Below are 19800 nucleotides of genomic sequence, written 5' to 3'. Positions count from 1 at the left end.
ACCCAACTGCTGCAGCAGCAGAAAGTTATTAACACAAACTGTCAAGTTGGAAACTACCTTTTTTCACCTCATTATTTATTTTCCCTCATTTACTTAAGTTAAGTTGAAGGGGTTTAGTTAAAATTGCCAAAAACGGAGATGCCAGGAAGAAACTCTTTGTGCTATTGAATTTTTTAAATGATACTCCAAAACTTTTTATATTAAAGTAAAAATCCAAATGAAAATGAAAAATATGGGCCACACCTCCTGGTTTGAATGCATTAAAAAAAAACCCAATGATGGTCATTATTATTATTATTACTTTTAATGATTATAACAATTTATTTAAAAGAAAAAAAAATTTTTTTTTCGAGTATTACTAAAAGTGCCCTTTTTGTTATGTTTGAGCTGTTAAATAAAAATGAAATCAATGCACGTCTTTTAGCTTAGTTCTAAAAATAACCAATGGGACTCTAACCGCACTGTAGTCCATAACTGCTGACAGTACAGCGCGATATTTCCTCTCTAAGAAGAGGGTGGGGCGCTCTTAAACGCCTCATTACAACAGCAACTACACTTGCTGGCCAAAAACACTGCAGCCATCTTGCACAGCTCATCGGGAGTGATTTAACTCTGAATTTAGCACTGCTAGCTTGCTGTAAACCAGGTTATTATTCCACCTACAGTTATGCGGTGAAATTCTGAAACAGTGCAGTTATTGTGACGGCACAAGCATCCCCGTACGATGTAGATTTTCATCAAAATATTTCGGATCCGGTGCGATGTTGTTCCGTCTTAGGCATCCCATGGAATGACAGCTGAAGCCATTGGTACCGCCTTTTAGACTGTGGAACAGCCAATCACAGCTCGCCAAAATCCCTGCACGGAGACGTTTAGCTGCTGTGCGCAAGCGCATGTCAGTTGGTAAGTACCTCACTTCTCATAAGCTCGCAGGAGTGTGAAGATGGCGGTTGGTCCCGGCCCGTCGGATGAGCCGTCAGTGCAAACAGAGGTGAATAAAGCGGTAGTTTACCATCTTGTGCAGTCTGCAGAGTCACAATTGTCGGTCTTGTGTCAAAACAACCACTTCAGTAGGCACGAGACAGCCGGTAATTACATGGCTATAGTTCCGGGACAAGGGGGTAGCGCGAGCTAATGTCCAGCTGGGACTTGGTCAAGACGCTTTCCGAAGCAGGTACGCTGTAACTACTAATACTGTTTTCCTCTTTGTCTCTGCGAGTAAACACGAAAAGCAAGCACCGCTGCTGACAGTGAACATCAGTAAATGTACACGAGTCTTGTCCCTTCACATTCAAGATTGTTTGTGGTGCTTCTAAACAAGTTGAAGTGCAGGGGGTCTCATCATAACGAGGTCTCCATGGTTCAACTATGGATGCATCGACGACCAGCACGGAGCACACCACTGGACACAACACTGGCAAAACACTTGTTGTTAGTGGCGGTGTAACTTCTCTACCAAATGCCCTGGGGAAAGTAGGCTCATACTCCGCTCAGACTTTCAATGGGAGCCAAACTATGAACTCGCATAATTCAGGAAGCGCTACACCTCTCAGAGGGTCGACTGTGACGAGTGGCACTGGTAGCAGCAGCGCAAACGTTACTGCGATGTCTGTCACAGCTGTCAACAGCGGACCGATGATGTCAAAAGGGCTGAGCGGTGCGCTAATGCCTCTCTCATCACACAGTGTTATTCAAACGTCCCCCGTGAACTCGCAGAGTGTTGTCGCATCACCTCAGTCTGTGAACCAGGCAACAGGAGCCACTGTGGCACTTGTTAGGCCGCCTATGCCTATGCAAACTGCGGGGTCGGGAGCTATGAATGGAAACAATAATGCGAGCCCCGCTGCGGTTTCCAATGCAACAGGTCAGATAGGTATCAACATACAGACGCCGCTTGTAAACAACAGCCAGTCGCTTAACTCGGTGTCTGTCAGCGCAGGATCGCACATTATCAAGGCAGAACCCCCCACAACTATAATGCAGTCAGCACCACAACCGGCTGTCACTCCTGGAACCCTCAGCGCTCCTCGTGCTCCGGTAACGGTAGCAAGCGCTCCAGGCGGGATCCGAGCTCTGCCCCCTCAGATGTTGGCTCCAAGGCTCCCACAAGCCCCCACAGGACAGCCCAGTATAGGCCTGCACAACATCCAGCTTCCCCCAGGTGAGTGAAATGACATTTTTTTTTTTTACTATAAGCTGTGATTTTGTGAGATTTACAACATTAAGTTAACTTTGCACTGAGGTCAAACAGTCCAACATTTATTTATTTATTTAAAAACACCCCACGAGAAAGTCACTTCTTCCAAACCATTTCATGCAGAAGAAAACAAAACTTTTTAAGTTGTATTTTCTAACTCGCTTCAGGAATGATGCTTGTGCGCAGTGAGAGTGGACAGCTTCTGATGATTCCTCAGCAGGCTCTTGCCCAGATGCAGGCGCAGGCACAGGCACAGGGTGGCATGGCACCTCGGACTGCTACACCAACAAGTGCTCCTCCTGGCCAAGTAAGATCACTTTGTGTGTCTTATGGAGGGATGGCTATTTCGAGCAGTCTTAATATGAATGGATCAAGACACCTGTTGGGCGTAATGATTCATGATTTAACCTCACATGTAGGCATATGGACACAAAAGTGTATGTTATTACATATAATAATCTTTATTTGTTAAATAAAAAAGTTTTAAGCTTGTAATTTATTTTATTGACTTATCAGAATACTTCTGATTTATTTGAATATTGTTTTGTGTATTTTCTCAGGCTCCAGGAAACACCATTGTTAATAGACAAGTAGCTCCCAGCACCCTCATTCGTCAGGGCTGTCCGACTCCAACATCACTTGCTGCAACCACCACTCTTCATAGACCTCCTGTTCTTCAGGTAACTTTCTCTGCTGACAACACTCCAATTCTTCTTTTTTTATGAAGCTTTTTGCAGATCAACATGCAGAAGTTGTGTTTTGTCACATACTTTGAACACAGTCAGCATGATAATTCTTTCAGGCACTTAACTAACCAGCTTATTTTTCCAAGTGTAACTAAGAGGATGTAATGGAAATGGATGCATGTTTCTTCACCTAAAAAACAGCTCTCATCCTCTGGTTGGTGTGATTAGATGCATAATTCTGAGTATTTCCTTAGTTCCCTAGGTTTTTATTTCTTGATTGACTATAATACAGTTGAGATGTTGACGTGAAGGGATTATACTCAGTTTTAAGGTGTTACTTTTTCCAGTAGGCAGAGTTTGCATGTGTTGTTCCATTTTAGACGATTGTGTCTAAAAAGCAAAATGCATCTACATGGTTCTGATAAAAAAGAAAACCTATCAACCGTTGTGGTATGTCCTCTCACGTTTATGCTACAAACATAAATGGGATAAAGGAAATAGCAGAACTCATCATTTAGTTCAGTTTTCTAATTCCAGCTGAAGCAGTTTGATTTATAAATATGACTATAACAGCTACTTTTTGATGAATATGATCGAGATTTCAGAACATGGCTGACTTTAAATGTAGAAGCAGCACTAAATTGCATTACGTAATCATAACAGATTTCATATAAAACACAAGCTGGTAGTTGTTCTAGACTTGAGGAGGAGAAAAACTTTGTCATTTGGAAAATATTATGATGACTGAGGAAATAATGGCGTAATGCAGAATGGAAGAATGGACAAAAAGAAAGCACTAACAATTCTCAGCAGTAGTCACACCGAAGAGACTGTCTTCAGTGCATACGAACATTTATTGTTGGTTTTTTATTAATTTAGTGCGCACAGACTTCATTTTTAAAAGCCATTACATGGGCTGATTAATTGGGCTTTTTCAAACTTAATATCTGCTTATGGTTGACAACACTATTTACGATTTTTGTTAGGTATCAGTGAAGACACATATGTAGAGGAATCAAAAACACACCTGAATTTAGTTGTTGGGCATTAAGACTTGTTTTATAGTTACACCACAGATTACTCAGTCTTGTCTTTGAACCTTTGTCTGGTCCCAGTGCTGCAGCTGGCATTTTCAGACAGCAGAAATTTGATAATTTATGAGTCTTTCTGTGACAACTCTACAAAGTTTTGTGTGTTCAGTGATCAGTGATCCAGTGGTCAGATCTACAGATGGTTCAGAAAGTGTTATAAGTTGCACCACCAGAATACTAAACTCTTGCCTAGTGTTTTGAAATTGAGGTTCATTTTTGAGGAAGAGGCCTCAAATGAATTACTGCTCTGAACATGCACACCTGTTTCCTGTTCAGATCATTTATTTTTTTTGCAGTGAATACGCTCTAAAACAGCTCTCAACCTTAAACTGGAGCAACTTGGAAAAAGTGGCCAAAAAACAAGAATAAAATGTCATATTTATGGTGTTTCTCCTAGAGTACAGTTGGGGCTGCAGTACCAGGAATGACCCCCAGGACTGTCAGCCAAACAGCAGGGACCACAGTTACCTCAGTAACAGTGAGTAAGGTGAGTTGTGTGAAGCCCAGTGATCACATGGAGCTACTGCCATGCAGTGCAACATCAAGCTGCTCCAAGACACTCAACATTTACGCTTTAGTAGACTTTAATATGGTTGTAAAAAAGACAAAGCAAGGGTGCTGTGAAATAAAACACTGTAAATCATTCTTTGGAAATGAGACTTAATAAGCTTTTCTATTGTTTTTTGGCAGGAGACAATGGAGAATGTGAAGAAATGTAAGAACTTTCTGTCTACATTGATCAAGCTGGCATCTACAGGGAAGCATTCAACAGAGACTGCTTCCAGTGTGAGAGAGCTGGTTAAGGACCTGCTGGTGAGTAAAAAATGCACACAAGAAACAGAAAACAGAAACCTAACAACTGCTTTGTTGTGTACATTTTTTATACCTTTTTTGAGAGTGTGGACAAACAAAGGTTTAAAATCCCCAGTTTATCTCTAAGAGCAGAAGAAAATGAGCTTGAAGAAGAACTACCTGTCTTTGAGAACAACAAACCTCTCCCTTCCAACTCTCTCTGCCTGTATTTTTTAATAGGAGGGCAAACTGGAAGCAGAAGAATTTACCAGCAGATTGTACAAAGAGCTAAACTCTTCACCCCAACCTTACCTTGTGCCTTTCCTTAAGGTAAGAAAGCTAACCCATTGTCATTTTCATGATGGACCACCCTTATTAAATTCAATCATGAATGTGGTTATGCACTGTTGTGATTTTCATTTATAATTTCTTGGACTGCAGCAAGCAGAGAATCATCTTCAAGTCATTGTCAATAAGGGCTTTTCACCCATTTGTCTTGCAGAGAAGCCTCCCAGCATTGAGGCAGCTCACCCCAGACTCAACAGCCTTCATCCAGCAGAGTCAGCTTCCCCAGCTCACCTCAGCACCTGCATCCTCCACCTCATCTGCCCCTACCACTGTGGTCCTGGGCAGCCCTGGCCCCCGCCTTGCTGCACCAGTCATAAGACCCCAGCTCCAGCCAGTGGTCAGCAAACCAGGACAGACCCCCTCACTGGTAAACTGAGTACTTCTTGTTAAGGATCTATGATTTAAACCTATAGAGGGATTATCAGTCCAAGTCATAAAGATTTGCATGCATTTTGCCTGCAGAAGCAGCGTTTAGCTACTTTCATTCCGAGGAGTAAGCGTTCTTTAAACACTAATTTCAACTTGTTGGCAGCACAGAAATGTACAGTTGTTCTGTGGTCAGTTGTCAGAAATGATTCTATACAACAGAGCCAATGTCTATCAAGTTTTGACTGTTACAGAGCAACCGGTGTTTAGGAGTTAATAGCAACCACGCTAACTGGTGACTCTCAGCTGAATGTATCAGTGATTAACAGCTGTCACCAGCGAACAGGGTGCAGGGTCACACTACACTAAAACACCAGTGACATCTGCGGGTGTGTAATTAAATGTGGCATCTCTATCCAACTTTAGTCAACCAGGTTAGACCGCAAACAAGCAATATTAACTGCTGAAAATCAAAATCCAGGTTTCACTTTGCTTATTTATTGAAAAAGTTGGTTTCGGGACAAGATTATGACCAAACATTGACTCATTATAGAGAGTAAATGATAAGTGAAGCCTTAAATTTGATTAACAGAAACAGATTTTATAATCAAAGTAAAATTACAGAATATTAAGAAATTATTAAACAGTCTATTAACCCTGAAATACACAACCATTAGTATTCAGATCTGGTGCAGTTCTCTGGATGTAGTTTTCTGGTTCTTTTATTTTAAACCGGGTCTCAGACTCAGCAGTCTGTGTGCTCGCTTCAGTTATGGAGAATTTCTCATTTGTTGACACATGTTTATGTCCTGGGCCCTGTTATACGAAGCAGGATTACTGCCTAGCAAGGTAGCTTTGAGGATAGGTTTCGGATTCCCTGTTCAACGACACGGGATCACTCCTCAGCGAGGCGAGTCTCCATGGCAACATACACTGAACGGCTAACCTGCTCCGGGGCAGGTTAGGTTCCAGATTGAACTCGCAGACTATAAAAACCCTGCCCACTGACCAATGAGCCCTCACGAAAAAGTGGCTTGTCCGTTCTTAGAGGATCCTGTGGACATCGGAGCTCGCATTGTCCGAGGAGCACTCTGGCGTGCAAGAGTTTTCAGGGACCGCACCGAACCACTCTCTTTTTCTGATGACCGCCTTTATGAAAGGTACCGGTTTTCCAGGGAGGGGTTGGTAGTACATGACACTTTCTACAGGTAGTTAAAGGGAATGAAGAACTCTCATTGCCGTAATGAGATCTTCAATGCCAACACTTCTGTTCCATGACAATATTTTGTTGCCCGTATTAAAATTGTGACAGGAATTCATGTAGGGCTCATGTGGACTACATATCACGCAAAAAATGTAAACACGATAGGAATGAACAAATGAATAAATTCATCTAAGAAATAAATGAGGTATGGTGCATTTTACAGTAAAAGTGCATGGTGAACAGTGCTATTTCAGGATGATAAGGCACAAAAGATTTTTTTTGCACTACACTTATGCGTTTAGACTGTCAGCAATTTTCTGCCATACACTCCTTCCGTGCTTTTGCAGCGACGACGGTGTTGCTTTTAACGTTAATTACATGTTTCACCTCGTCATACTTCCTCATGATCACCTCCTGCTCCTCCTGTGTGAAGTACGCGGTCCTTCTCTCTCCGGCCTGCTCTGACGCTCCAGACTGCTCCATGTTCGCGATTGGTCAGATGCAGCGGGCTCCGCCTTATATGCGTGCACGTGCTCATTGCCTAGCTGGATCCACTTATGAGGTTGATAACCAGCGTCGTAAAACCGTGTAGCGAGACCGCCGGCTACCGCGCTCAGTCCAGCGAGGTAGCTCCAAGGCTATCTCGCTAGGCTGAACTTGCTTCGTAAAATAGGGCCCTGGCATGTCAAAGTCTTGTAAGTGTCAACAGATAATGCAGTCATGAGCATGGTGTCACAGATGAAACACCAAAAAATGTGTTTTTTGGTGTTTATCTCCCCCACGTCAGTTGAAAAACCATTATAATCTGCAGTGCTTCTGCACTCAAGTTGTGTGTGCATCTGCTGTTGTTGATAAACAAATAATCCCTCTGTACTTAAAAAAGGTTATTACTCCAAATGTAATTCATCTACAGTGCTTGGCTGTATAATAGAAAATGCATTTATTTCCTGTAATTATCTCACAATCTGTTTTTAAACCACAGGTTTTCCAGCCTCAGCAGCAGAGAGCCATGCTGAGACCTCAGGTAACCTTACCAACGACTCCCATGGTGACTCTCAGGAATCAGGCCCCTGGACGCATCATAGTGGGGCAGCAACAAGTCCAGCTCAAAGAACTACAATCAGATGAGGGTGCTAGTCTAACATTACCCTTTTCTGTTATGTGTATGTGTGTGTTTGTCTCATAAAATGACCTGTTGTATTCACTCTGATTTTGTGTTTCTGCCAGTCCCTGTAAGACCAGAGGGGTCACCTGTTTGTAAACAAGTCTGTGGTGCAGCATTGACCCCAGCTCAAAAAAATAAGTTGAAAGAAGCAGGAGGCACTTTCAAGTAAGAACAAAAAAGATAAAATGTGAATTTAATTGAATTTTTTTTTTGAAAAATTCAATTTTTCTCAATAAAATACAATTAAACATTGGTAAATTACACATTCTCATGTTTTCATCACTTAGTACAATATCAATTCATTCACAATTTCCCTCTGATTTCTGACACACCAGTGTGAGACATACAACATGAAGTATTCATGACCATCTGTCTAGTGACTGGGTTTGCCTGTTCGCATTTATGTTCACAGAGATGATGACGACATCAACGACGTGGCTTCCATGGCTGGAGTGAACTTATCAGAGGAAAGCGCAAATATTCTAGCAACCAATTCTGGATTAGTGGGATCTGTGACACATTCCTGTAAGGATGAGGCTTTCCTCTCTTGTGCTGTACTTCAGAAAAGAATGCTAGAGATTGGTAAGACACTAAAAACAATGACATGGTATTCATATTGTCTATTCCCACACCTTTAAGAGCCCCAAATGACTTGTTGTTCTCCCCCAGGCAGGAGGTGGGGTGTGACGGATCTTGGTGTAGAGGTTGTGACCTTCCTCTCCCATGCTACTGAGCAGCGGCTCCAGAATCTGTTGGAAAAAGTTTCCCAAGTAGCCCAGCAGAAAAACACAAACTTTAAGGTATTGGTTCTATGATTGCAAAGACTTTACAGTATTCATGAAGTAATTATCATTATTCTCTCTTGTCATCTTTTGATCCGTACATGGACAACATGTGATTGTCTCCCAGCAGGAGGATGACAATTACGAGCAGAGCAGTGATGTTCGCACTCAGCTGAAGTTCTTTGAGCAGCTGGACCAGCTAGAGAAACAACGAAAGGAGGAGCAGGAGCGAGAGATACTTCTCAAGGCAGCTAAGGTAGAGTTTACATCAACTAAACTCTAGCAGTGCTAAAAGGTGATGTTGCAGATTTTCCTAGGAGTATTCAAAAACCATAGCTTTGGAGAACTGATCTTGGGAAAAAAAGCTTGCCACTTGAATGACTTGAAAAACTCCTTTAACAGATGACCTCATTGGATGATCTGTGTAGTTTTTGGCTTGTGCAGTAATACTAGGTCTGACATTTAGTTGTACAAAAGGCTTGAATGTAAATTAAAATCTTAAAATCAGTTTAATTACAGACAGGAGGAAGAGTAAAGATCATGGGGCAGGAGCATGGGTCTTGTTTCTTGGTTTTGGTTAAAATCTAGCATGTCACAGAGATCTTGCAGCTTTTAAACATTTTTCAGTGCTATATTTGACACAAGTTCAAATTTAGATGACCTCAATTGCAGCATTTGACATTTGAAGCGTCTGTCAGTCTTTATTCAGCACAAAATATCAAATATATATATATTTTTTTCACCTCAAAAGAAAGTGTTTATTTAACCAACTTCATCAGAGCCTTAGTATTCTTTTATGTTGTTTATGTAGGGGGCTTTTAAGACTACTTTTAAAACTCTCCAAGTTTTCATGAACAGGCCATAAAACACCTGTAAACCTCACAGTATCTCTAGTCCTTCAAGACCGAAGCTCTAGAGTCTCATCTGCCAATGCCAGTTACTTGTGTGTGTTGCATTTGGCCTTGCAGTCTCGAGCTCGGCAAGAGGATCCAGAGCAGCTGCGTCTGAAACAGAAGGCAAAAGAGGTATGTAGAGAAGAGGAGCACAGCAAGCAGGTCTTTGTTTCTGTGTGTGTGCGCACTGTGGGCTTTACGTTGGAATGTGTGCATTGTCCAGATGCAGCAGCAGGAGCTGGCTCAGATGAGGCAGAGGGAGGCCAACCTCACAGCTCTAGCAGCCATTGGGCCCAGGAAGAAGAGGAAGATTCTAGACTCTTCATCTTCGTCTGCTGCCACTGAGGTAACTGATAATAAACCTACACTTAATAATGTGTGGGGGTATAACCAGTATAACCCAATCTCTGTGTCATTGTACACCTTTTCACTCTGCAGATATCTCCTCATATTCATTAATATGCACTAGCTGAACCAAAATACTCATGCTTTCTCAAGACCCAAAGCTTCAAAATTAAAATGTCAGTGACACAAACAAATCCATGACAGTCAAACTTGGTTAAACTATAGCAATGAAATATCACTGACAAAACAGTATTGTGGCAGAAACCTGCTTTCTGTTGTCTGCTCTGTTCACATACCTGCAGAAAAAGACATGATGATACAGGTCAATTGTTTCATTTTAGATCATCTTAAAAACTAAAAAATATTTTGATGAACAGATTGAGACAAAGAGACAAACCCTTCCTCAGCTGCTGGTTGAGTTTGGGCCCTGCCTACTATACATCACTCACTAAGTTGGAGGGAAGAAATTAATATTTTTTACAGATCTGCTGTAGGTCTGTGTTTTTTTTTATCCCCCTTGCACAGAGTATATGCTGCATATACATATGTTGAGTTCTGCTCTGTTTAGTCTGTGCTTGGTTGTTTCTTTTACTCCCTTCTGAGTCTTTGTGCTGTTCTTATTCACTGGGGAGCATCTGCAGAAGCAGTGCCTGTTCTTAGAAATAAATGTTAAACAATTGGCTGGAATAAATGGCACTGCGCTCTTCCAGCTGCTGCAGACAAGAGTTGGTTTGTTTGGAAACTTTTTATTTGTTCATGTGTTTACTTAATTTGTCAAAGGCTGAAGTGAGTCACGCTTTTTATTTGTACACCAACGGTAATACTGCTTTTAAGCTGTTCTGGATGAAGGTTTGTTTGTATTTATAAAACAATGGAGAGAGACAAAAAATATGGTTGTACAGTAACTTTCTACAAAATTGTCCTTTTTTCTTCAGAGGTATTATGTTTATTTTTTATTTTTATGTGCAATAGAGCTGGCTTCTGTAAGACTTCCAACCCTTGAACACCATCACTGCAAATAGTAACACCATTCTGGGTTTATTCTACCCAATATAAAATACCCAATAAAAATACTTGACATCAAAATATTTTGAAGTACAACAACACATGGCAAAGCCAAATACTCTTCTTTAAATTTTCCATATACAAATTCTTATAAAATGAAAAAGGCATCATAAACAGGTACCTTTAAGGCTCTAAAATTTGTGAAAAATCAGGGAGTAATCTATTAAAAAAATCCTGAGAAACAAAACAAAAAAACCTTATGAAGCTGGGAGCTTTGTCTTTGGTCTACCCATTCCTTGGAAATAGGAGCCTTTTTCAGTGAAGGTTAGAAGAAAAGTTTACATTCTTTTGATAATAAATGAAAACATTTTACCCATTAAACATAAAGTGAAGTGATAACCACCTGAACACGTTCCTTCTGAAAAAAAGAGGGACGGTAGCAGGAAAACACGCCTACCTTTGATAACATCAGTGAGCAGCTTGAAGTAACCCTGGAACCCTCAAAACTCAGACAAATGCATCATAGTGAATATCATTTAAATACATTTGCTTGGGTGAAAATCACCTGGCGACAGTGTTGTAGGGCTAAGACAATCTGAATGGTATCACTGGCAGATCAGGGATCTTTATGGAGAAGAACCCATGTCTCAAGAAAGAGGCTAAGTCGATAACTGGATGTGGAATTGGCATTTCATCCAGAGTGTCCATAATAGACTTACATCAAGTAAAAGTCTGTGTCACTTTTTCAAATTCTGCTGTCTCACTACATGTTGCTAGTTGGACCATTTATCCATTGTTTACCTCTTGTGGTTTTAGCACTCCTGTTTGTCAATCACTGATGTAATCTGCTTTGGACTTTGTGAGGAATGCAGAGCATGCAGAAGAAACTCCAACAGGAGATCAAGCAAGAAACCAGCCATGTGCTGCTTTCAAACAACGTTTACACTCTTTGTGTGACTCTGTTGCTTCTTGTTGATTCACATTATTTACTTGTGCCAAAGATCATGCTGTCATGAGCTCCTTTAAGCCTTCCTTTGAGTTCAGTAGAAACTTTTTAGTTAATTATTCATCTGCTCCTTTTAGGTTGATTAAACTGTTTGTGAAGGAACAAACAAAAGGCTGACAAACTGTGATTTTATATCTGTGAAGCTTGACTTTTTGGATCCTCATCAGTGGTCTGTACCATTTCATTCAAGCTGATTTCTACCCCAGTCTTCTCATATTTCTTTACTGAGGAGAAAACAGTTTGAGAATTATAAATGTAGACAAGTTATTAAACTTCTTTTAGTTGGGATATATGTTTGTACACCCACACGGTGGTTTGATTCCAGGACCTTTACTTTGGATGCTCTAAAATGGCAGTTTTGAGACATTTACCCTTCCCTGTCTTCCTCCCTTCTGCCTGTCTCTTGCCCACAGGGATCAGGATCAGGTCCCTCTCTGTCTGGCGGGGCTGGTTCATCAGGCTCCAGACCCACACGGCAGCGCATCACACGTGTCAATCTCAGGGACCTGCTCTTCTGTTTGGAGAATGAGAGATTTACCAGTCGCTCCCATTTCCTCTACAAGGGCTTCCTCAAATAGGCTTGATGTCAGAGAGGAGAGGAGAGGAGGGGCGGATGAAGTGTGTAGAGAGACCAGCCGCTCCTACCACAGAGAGAGCTTAAGAGACTCTTAGAAATGAAGAGAAGGCGAGCGGCAGCTTGGCACATTTCAAGGTCTTTTCAGTTACACATAATAACCTGAAATACTGTAGTAGCCATATAGGCTATAGGATGGCCCCTCTACCTCTCTCCTCACATAATGCTTGTTTTTCTTTTCAGAGCAGTCATGGACTTATTCCCCTTTATTTTCTCCTTCAATACATGTTCCCAAAGGAGGACTTTTTGTAGGAACAAATAATCTAATGGCGGTTATGCATTGTCTCACAGTGCAGTTTATCCGAATGATTTGTTTGTGTGCATTAGGCTTCAGAGCAATGAAAATTAACAGTTATGTTTTGATTTGTTTGAGACCACATACTCATTTAACAGACTAGTGATTTTATTTTCTATAATATTGACAACTGAACTAGTTTCAGCATCAAACTGTGTAACCTACTGAGTTGCCTTCCTTACGATGAATAAGCCATATAGCCATCCTTGAAGCAATTAACCCTTCTGTAACTCCTGAAGCAGTAGCTCCTTTTCAGTCATCTATATCACTTTATTTGATTTTTAAAGCATATTTATTTACTAAATACAAATGAATGTTTAGCTATTTATTTAATTTCATGTGACACCTTATTTGTTTTGTATAGCTTAAATTTTAAACAAAATGTTTATTTTTATTCTATAAGAGGTGCTTTTAATAATATGTTGGGTGTTTAGTTTTGAGTGCATGAAGAGAGGTGTGCACTTTGGTTTTATTTTTCAATCTGTTTAATTGTTCTCTTTACAAATAGTTTGACTTTGTTGATTTTTAAAACTTCAACAGGTTTCACAAAGCTTTTAACCTGTATTGCTATACCAAACATACATCTTCTGGATACTGATTTCTATTTTTGTAGCTACCCAACACACATTTTACTCTTTTAATAGTGACTGACCGCATCCTCCGACTCGAGAAACTGGAGTTTCTTCCTTGTATATTTGTAAATGTTACATCAGAAGTTTTACACAGTTTTGTATAGAATTGAGAATCTATCAATACAGCATACAGAAGAAACACATTTTCTCTATTAAAAGGTTTGAATAAATGAGGATTTTACAGTAAACTGGATTTATTTAGTGTTTTAGTCCTCAACTGTTTTTTTTGTTGTATTGCATCACACTAGAGGGCAGCATTGCATCAGAACATCTGCATGTGATGATGTGACTATGGTGCAGAGTATTGTACAGGAATAAGCCAAATACCTCTAATGTCTTCTGACTCAGACTGTTCACAGATAACTCCACTGAATTCCCAAACATCTGTAAAGCCACTTATATTACTGAGTATTACAGTGTGTCCCCTGGGTCCATTGGCAGCTATTAAGCACAACTCCCATGAGCTGAGCACACAGCGCTGAGTTGAATTCACACTCACACACAGTCTGCCTGCCGTCTGTGCTGTTCTTTGTTGGGCCGTCTTGTTTGAGTCTGTCTCCATTATCAGCCAAACACACGGTGCTCCGGCGACAGCTGCAACATCAGCTGCTAACATTCACCATGACCAAAGGCTGGAAATGATTAGGCCATTCTGCTTCTGGGACGGTGGCCTGATGTTACCATGATTGGGAGCAGCTTTTGTATCTGCGTCGGCCATAGAGGAACAATAAATGCAGATTTGGAGCAATGGGTGGTGATGAGCCTCAATCTATTTCCCACAGAAAAGTACTTTTTGGAGCCACTAGGTGGCAATAGCTCATTTTACCAATTCACTTCATCTGACAGTGAACTGATGCTGCACTATTTGCCTCTGCTAAAAAGTTAATATCAGTTGGTAACAATTAGCTGACTTAATGTTAAGTTTGTCACGCTTTGGCCTGATCAACATCAGAAGTACAAACTCAGGCCAAACTGGAGGGCACCGGATTGTTTGTCAAACATGGTGCCATGGTGAGGAAGCTGAGCCAGATAAAGCTAGGCTTGTAGTCAGGGGTGCAGAACCAGCCTGGTCTGGCAGTCCATCATGGCATTCTCATCGGGTATCGTGGGATTCAGGTATGGCCTTGCCCCTTGTGCACCATCCAATCCAATATTTTTCCTGGTAATCCCTCTTCCACTCCTCAACACTGCTGCTCTTTTAGAGTTAAGTCCACATAAGCTTCCACTTGAGTGCCAGTGGCAGAGCAACAACAGGGATGGTGCGGTTGCCTAGCGACGTTTCAGTCATTGCACCTGCGGGTGTTGGGTAAACACCTTGAGCCTGCCAGAGGGAAAAAGAGAAAAGTAACATCAATGCTTTCCTCCATGACTATTATTAGACGGGGCTGTTATTAATTTGTGACATTTAGTGTTGTCATTTTTGCTTTCACCTCAGGGTGAGATTATATAAGAAATATCTGAAGCAGGTCTATTTGTGTGTTTATGCGTGCAGGCACGCTCTTGCTCGTGTCTCTGACTGTTCTTCTGTACTTGGTATGCTTTTGTCTGATTCCTGGATGAGAACTGACGGCTCTGATAGTGCTTCTCAGCAGGGGGTTCTCTTTGCACTTTTATGATAAGTCTCCGCTCAGAAATGTTTTGCTTGTTTGTGCTCACAAAGTGTTCACTTTCAATAATGGTTAGAGGTTTGTGCAGACTTCCTGAATCCCCTTTACATACGTGGTTCCCATTCTTATGAAACTCCGTATCAAGGTAAGACGCCTATAGCAGTATGCATCAAAGGTTACGATAATTGCATCACTGACCTTACTCTGTAAACTAATGAATTTAAAATTACAATTGTAATCCCACCTTATTCATGCTTTTACAGTAATGCCCCACTAAAGCCAGTTCATTAATATAATCCTTTTCAACGCCTCCTTGCACATTGTTGATTAAGCTCATGGCTTATGAATATAAGTCTCTCTGAGGAGGGACATGAGATGTGATTTGGAAGAACTGATGTGGCAAACTGTGATCCAGTCACTGCACTTCATCATCCACTAAGATGCACAAATTCAGTAGCACTCTGTCCTGAAATAAAAAAAATAATGGCTTTCAGACTTTACTGAGGAATCAGAGCTGGAGAAATAACATGCAACAACAGTTCATTAGTTTCCACCTCCTCACAAGTCTGTTTCCTGTGCGTCTGTGCCCTTGTTCCACCCAGGTTAATGCTGACTTTAGGAGTCCTTTGTTAGAGGGTCAGCTGGGGCACTTTTCTTTGGCCTGGAGATACTATAATAAGACCAGTGTTTATGACCACTGTTGAAATGGGTTTGTAAGCGTGGCTGAACCTGCAAGGTATTGATGCGGGGGTTAATAGCCCTATTGGCCTCTTTAATGGAGCTGAATCAGGTCAAGCAGCAGGCGGTGTCAGCCCACAGGAGAGGAACATCTCCATTTACAAAGTCAGCTCCTATGAGGACAAAGAAGCACCAAAAGGTGTTGAATGTACACTCCTGTGGTTCACACAGACAAACGTGGGACGAGCACATATAAAGTAACTCAAACTGGCACAGGAACAAACTGATCTAGCGGTAGCTTACCTGATATAAACAGCACAGCTTAGTGTGGCTGCAAACGCAGCTTTGCATCGAAACACACTGATATCTCATTTGAGATTAATGTTGGAGTATGTTTGAAAGATGCAAAAATCAAGACTTCAGTGGCACATGGTGGAAACATGGATGCTCACAGCTGTGATACTCTGCTGATGCACAGCAGTGCTAATTGCTAACACAGAAAAGGCTGCGCACTCACAATCCCACTGCTAAAACGCTGATGTGAGAGTAGTTTATTTAGGATTTTCAGAGTTCCACAGTTTTAATAAGCTCCCATTTTTATAGATGAGCTAGAAATGTTTTTGAAGTTAATAAACACTTGTGTAATGAGAGGGACATAAATGTTTGTAGCACATTTAGTACAAGTTGATATGTTTTATTGTCTAATTCGAAAACTGGATATAAAGTTGATAAAACATTTGACATTTTAAAGTGTGGGTGAGGATCTTCATAGATGCTTGAGTAAAATTGAAAGACATTTTTTGAGATATCCTAACATTTGCAAAAAGTGATGGGCCAGCTAATGAACAAAATGACATAACCATTCACAGAGCAACACTAACATACCCTAAAATAGTCAGATTATGTTAGAATTTTAGAATTTAAAAGTAAAAAAAGAAAAAAAAAAACCTAAATAAATATATATATGCCAAGATGTTCACCTTGTCTGGGAGAACTTTTTAGGTTTCAGGGAGATGAAAATGAATAATTTATGGAAAGTGTCTAAAGCAGAGAATCTCCATTAGACTTATGTAAATTATTCTCTTCAAATGAGTATGTACATAAGTCATATGTATTAGAACAGAGTCATCAAGCAGAGACTAATCCGCTTACATTGGGCACATAGCCAGATAGGTTGTCTTTCCTCCTCGTCTTGTTTACCGTAATATCATTATTACATTTACAAGACCAATACTGTTACACACGGTTGGTGATCTTTAATTTATTTATACTAATGAGTGTAATGATGACTGCTTCACATCCATTATTAATGTTAAGTGTTGCTGTATTCCTTGAGTAATGCTGACAGAGCGAATCAGGGGGGCAGAAGGTAATGGAAGCATGATCTTACCCTTCAGGACACTAGAGACCAACTTGGCTGTGAAGGAATCATCTCCTACCATTTAGAGGTGTAGCCAGCGTCCTGGGGAAAGCACTTAACCTGTGGCTAAGGTAGGGAATTACATGTAGTTGATTAGAGCAGCCACTCTGCCAGAGGGTGCAGCTTGAATTTCAGACTGCACTCCACCATATAATCACACCCAGAAGCCAATCTCTACTGAGATGATCCACATCAGCAGCAGCAGCAGCAGCAGCAGCAGCAGCAGCAGCAGCAGCAGCAGCAGCAGCAGCAGCAGCAGCATAGATTTCACGAGCTCATGTGGAAGATAGTCAACAAATAACACAGGAGCTATGCAGTAGTGCATCATTCTGTGGAAAAAAATCTGAGTGTCCCTGATCATGATGAGTTTGTTTTAGCAGTTGTGTGAGCATTGTTAGTGTTTAACTGATCACTCTTGAATAGCGTGGTCATGATGTAAAAACGTTTAATAGAAATAAAAGCCCAAACCAACTGTAAGGACTTTTTAAGTGGTCTTGAAAAAAGTCTCACTTCTAGGTATATGCTTGATCATAACCCACAATTCAAAGGGACAGTGAGGACTACTTATTTTACTTGTTTGGAATGAACATTATCAGAAACAACTCAGCCCATGTTGAAACATTTAGCCTTTAGTTCGTTTTTTAGTCTTTAGCTCATGTTACATAAATCATGCTCTATCACTGTCTCATTAAGCATTCTCCTGCTCTTCTGACATTTCTCTTTTTTTTGTGGCTGGTCCAGCTACTGTGTCTACCATTACCACAAAATTAATCCAAGAAATTGTTTCTAGCAGAGAAAAACAGATCTCTCTTCTCAGTACTAAACTTCCCATACGTTTTGTTGTCTTAGAGAATTCTGTTCTATTACAACACCACGTTAGCCTACAAAGTTCAGCAGTGAGAAAAGACATTTGTGTTTTTTTGATTGATAAAATTAATTTTGTAGTAATGGTAGACACTAGAATAGAACTGTCAGAAAGGAGAAAAGGACAGAAGAGCAGAAGAAAACTAAACAAGAGAGTGAAGAGCAAGAGCTAAAGGCTAAAACATGAGCAAAGGGCTAAAACACGGGCTAAGTGGTTTGTGATAATGTTCATTCCAACCCACAGTCAGCAGTTATTTTGCTGGTCTGTTCAAACTTGAGAGTCTATCAATAAAATGAAGAGTGAGGTTACGTTAGCTCTGCTTGGTAGACGAGCACCAGCAGGACCAGGGCTGGGCACCGCACTTGGGTTCTTTTAATGGCTCCGCCTGAAATGCTTCTGCAGTACCCAGTATCAAAATATACCTTGTCTTTCAATGCAAAGTATCAGTACCCAAGAGTTAATCAGGTAGTCAAGATCTAATGTTACACATTATACATGGTTGTGGCATGCAGAACAGTGTTGATTGCTTAGCGACTTTTCAGACCCCTCTAAGGTCTTTTTTTCAGACTCGACTAAGGTCTTTTTTTCAGACCCCTCTAAGGTCTTTTTTTCAGACTCGACTAAGGTCTTTTTTTCAGACCCCTCTCAGGTCTTTTTTTCAGGTCCCTATAGAGCCCTTTTTTCAAAAAACAACAAATCTAGCAACTTTTCTTGAGTTTGGAGACCGATGTAAAAGCATGTTTAGATTTCCAGCACCCTCTGCCTCTCAGCAAGCAGCAGGTGCTGAGCCCCTCCCATATTCAAGACACTCCTCGCTCACAGCAGTCCCTCCAAGCTGTAGCCAGAGCAGGTGACTGCTGCAACACACTTGTGCCTGTGTCTTTTGAGTCACTGCAGCCTGCTTAACCTCTTAAGACCCAGCATCCACATATGCGGACACTACATTTCTGCCTCTTAAACCCATGATCCTTCATTTTTTAAAACTGTGAGCTATTAGCCACATTTAGGGACACTGCCCCACATCTTTTTTTTCTCTCTGAAATTACAACCCTTTTAGAGAAAAAAAACATTGTATTTAAGTACAATAACACTGATAACAAACAACTAATAGAGAACTCATAACACAAATAATCAAACTTTCCGTAAAATAACCAAGTTTAGTTATTACACTTATTAGGTCTTACTTTTCCCAAAGAGCAAGGTGAATTAAGAATTGTACACCAGAAAAAAGCTCAGGTCTTAAGAGGATAAAGGAGGAGGGCTGGTATTTTCACATTAAAAAACAAAACAAAAACAAAAACAAAAATGAACAGAAAGAAAGTTAGAAAAGAAAGTTAATTCATAGTTATTTACATATTTATGGTGTACTCAGTTATTACCTGTCACTTGTTTACAGCTGTTCTAAAGCACTGGCATTTAATTGTTTATTTTCTATGTGAGAAAATTGCTCCAAAACGAAATGACAAAATGAAACAACAACAACAACAACAACAACAACAACAACAACAACAACAACAACAACAACAACAAAACAGAATAAACAAAATAAATGAATAAATAAATTCAAACAACATTTTGGTAAGAGTCCCATCCCAATGACAGTGGGTGCAAGTGCTCATGGGAAATGGATTTTTTCACATAGTTCTCACAGCTCCTTTAACGTCTTAGACCATGAGAACTAAATTTGGTATTGTACCTCAATAAAGCAAGTCCACTTGATATACAGATCTAGTAAAGAGAGGAATAAGAGGGCTGACATAGCTTGATTTTTTTTGTGTGATTTTTCTGT

The 19800-nt window shown here is 40.6% G+C and overlaps 1 protein-coding gene across 3 annotated transcripts; it reads left to right on the top strand.

Moving 5' to 3' along the window:
• Positions 1-916: 916 nt before the first annotated feature.
• Positions 917-13873, top strand: LOC141797628 (transcription initiation factor TFIID subunit 4-like). 3 transcript variants are annotated; one of them, XM_074679219.1, is made up of 16 exons: positions 917-1864; positions 1940-2161; positions 2365-2504; positions 2758-2877; positions 4372-4461; positions 4665-4787; positions 5007-5096; positions 5269-5481; positions 7667-7808; positions 7912-8014; positions 8262-8431; positions 8519-8649; positions 8759-8887; positions 9600-9656; positions 9748-9870; positions 12294-13872. In XM_074679219.1, the coding sequence occupies exons 1-16, from the start codon at positions 1369-1371 to the stop codon at positions 12456-12458; spliced, it is 2514 nt and encodes an 837-aa protein (XP_074535320.1). In that variant the 5' UTR covers positions 917-1368; the 3' UTR covers positions 12459-13872. The 3 variants fall into 3 exon arrangements, with proteins under 3 accessions (XP_074535320.1, XP_074535311.1, XP_074535302.1); XM_074679210.1 differs by having other exon boundaries at positions 917-2161; positions 8762-8887; positions 12294-13873; XM_074679201.1 differs by having other exon boundaries at positions 917-2161; positions 12294-13871.
• Positions 13874-19800: the final 5927 nt, after the last annotated feature.

This window comes from Halichoeres trimaculatus, unplaced genomic scaffold (genome assembly GCF_033239565.1).
Source record: "Halichoeres trimaculatus isolate MK-OKI-2021-1 unplaced genomic scaffold, fHalTri1.1 fHalTri1_scaffold_1, whole genome shotgun sequence".
NCBI lineage: Eukaryota > Metazoa > Chordata > Actinopteri > Labriformes > Labridae > Halichoeres > Halichoeres trimaculatus.
The sequence above is the reverse complement of the archived record's forward strand: the minus strand, read 5'-3'. Positions and strand labels throughout refer to the sequence as shown.

What these genes read in the sequence shown, in the direction of transcription:
- LOC141797628 (XM_074679201.1), top strand. Translation starts at nt 1,369, where the DNA reads ATGGATGCATCGACGACCAGCACGGAGCACACCACTGGACACAACACT. An exon ending in AGCTGGTTAAGGACCTGCTG is followed by an intron (nt 4,788 to 5,006) that starts GTGAGTAAAAAA and finishes ATTTTTTAATAG; the next exon opens with GAGGGCAAACTGGAAGCAGA. An exon ending in CTTCGTCTGCTGCCACTGAG is followed by an intron (nt 9,871 to 12,293) that starts GTAACTGATAAT and finishes TCTTGCCCACAG; the next exon opens with GGATCAGGATCAGGTCCCTC.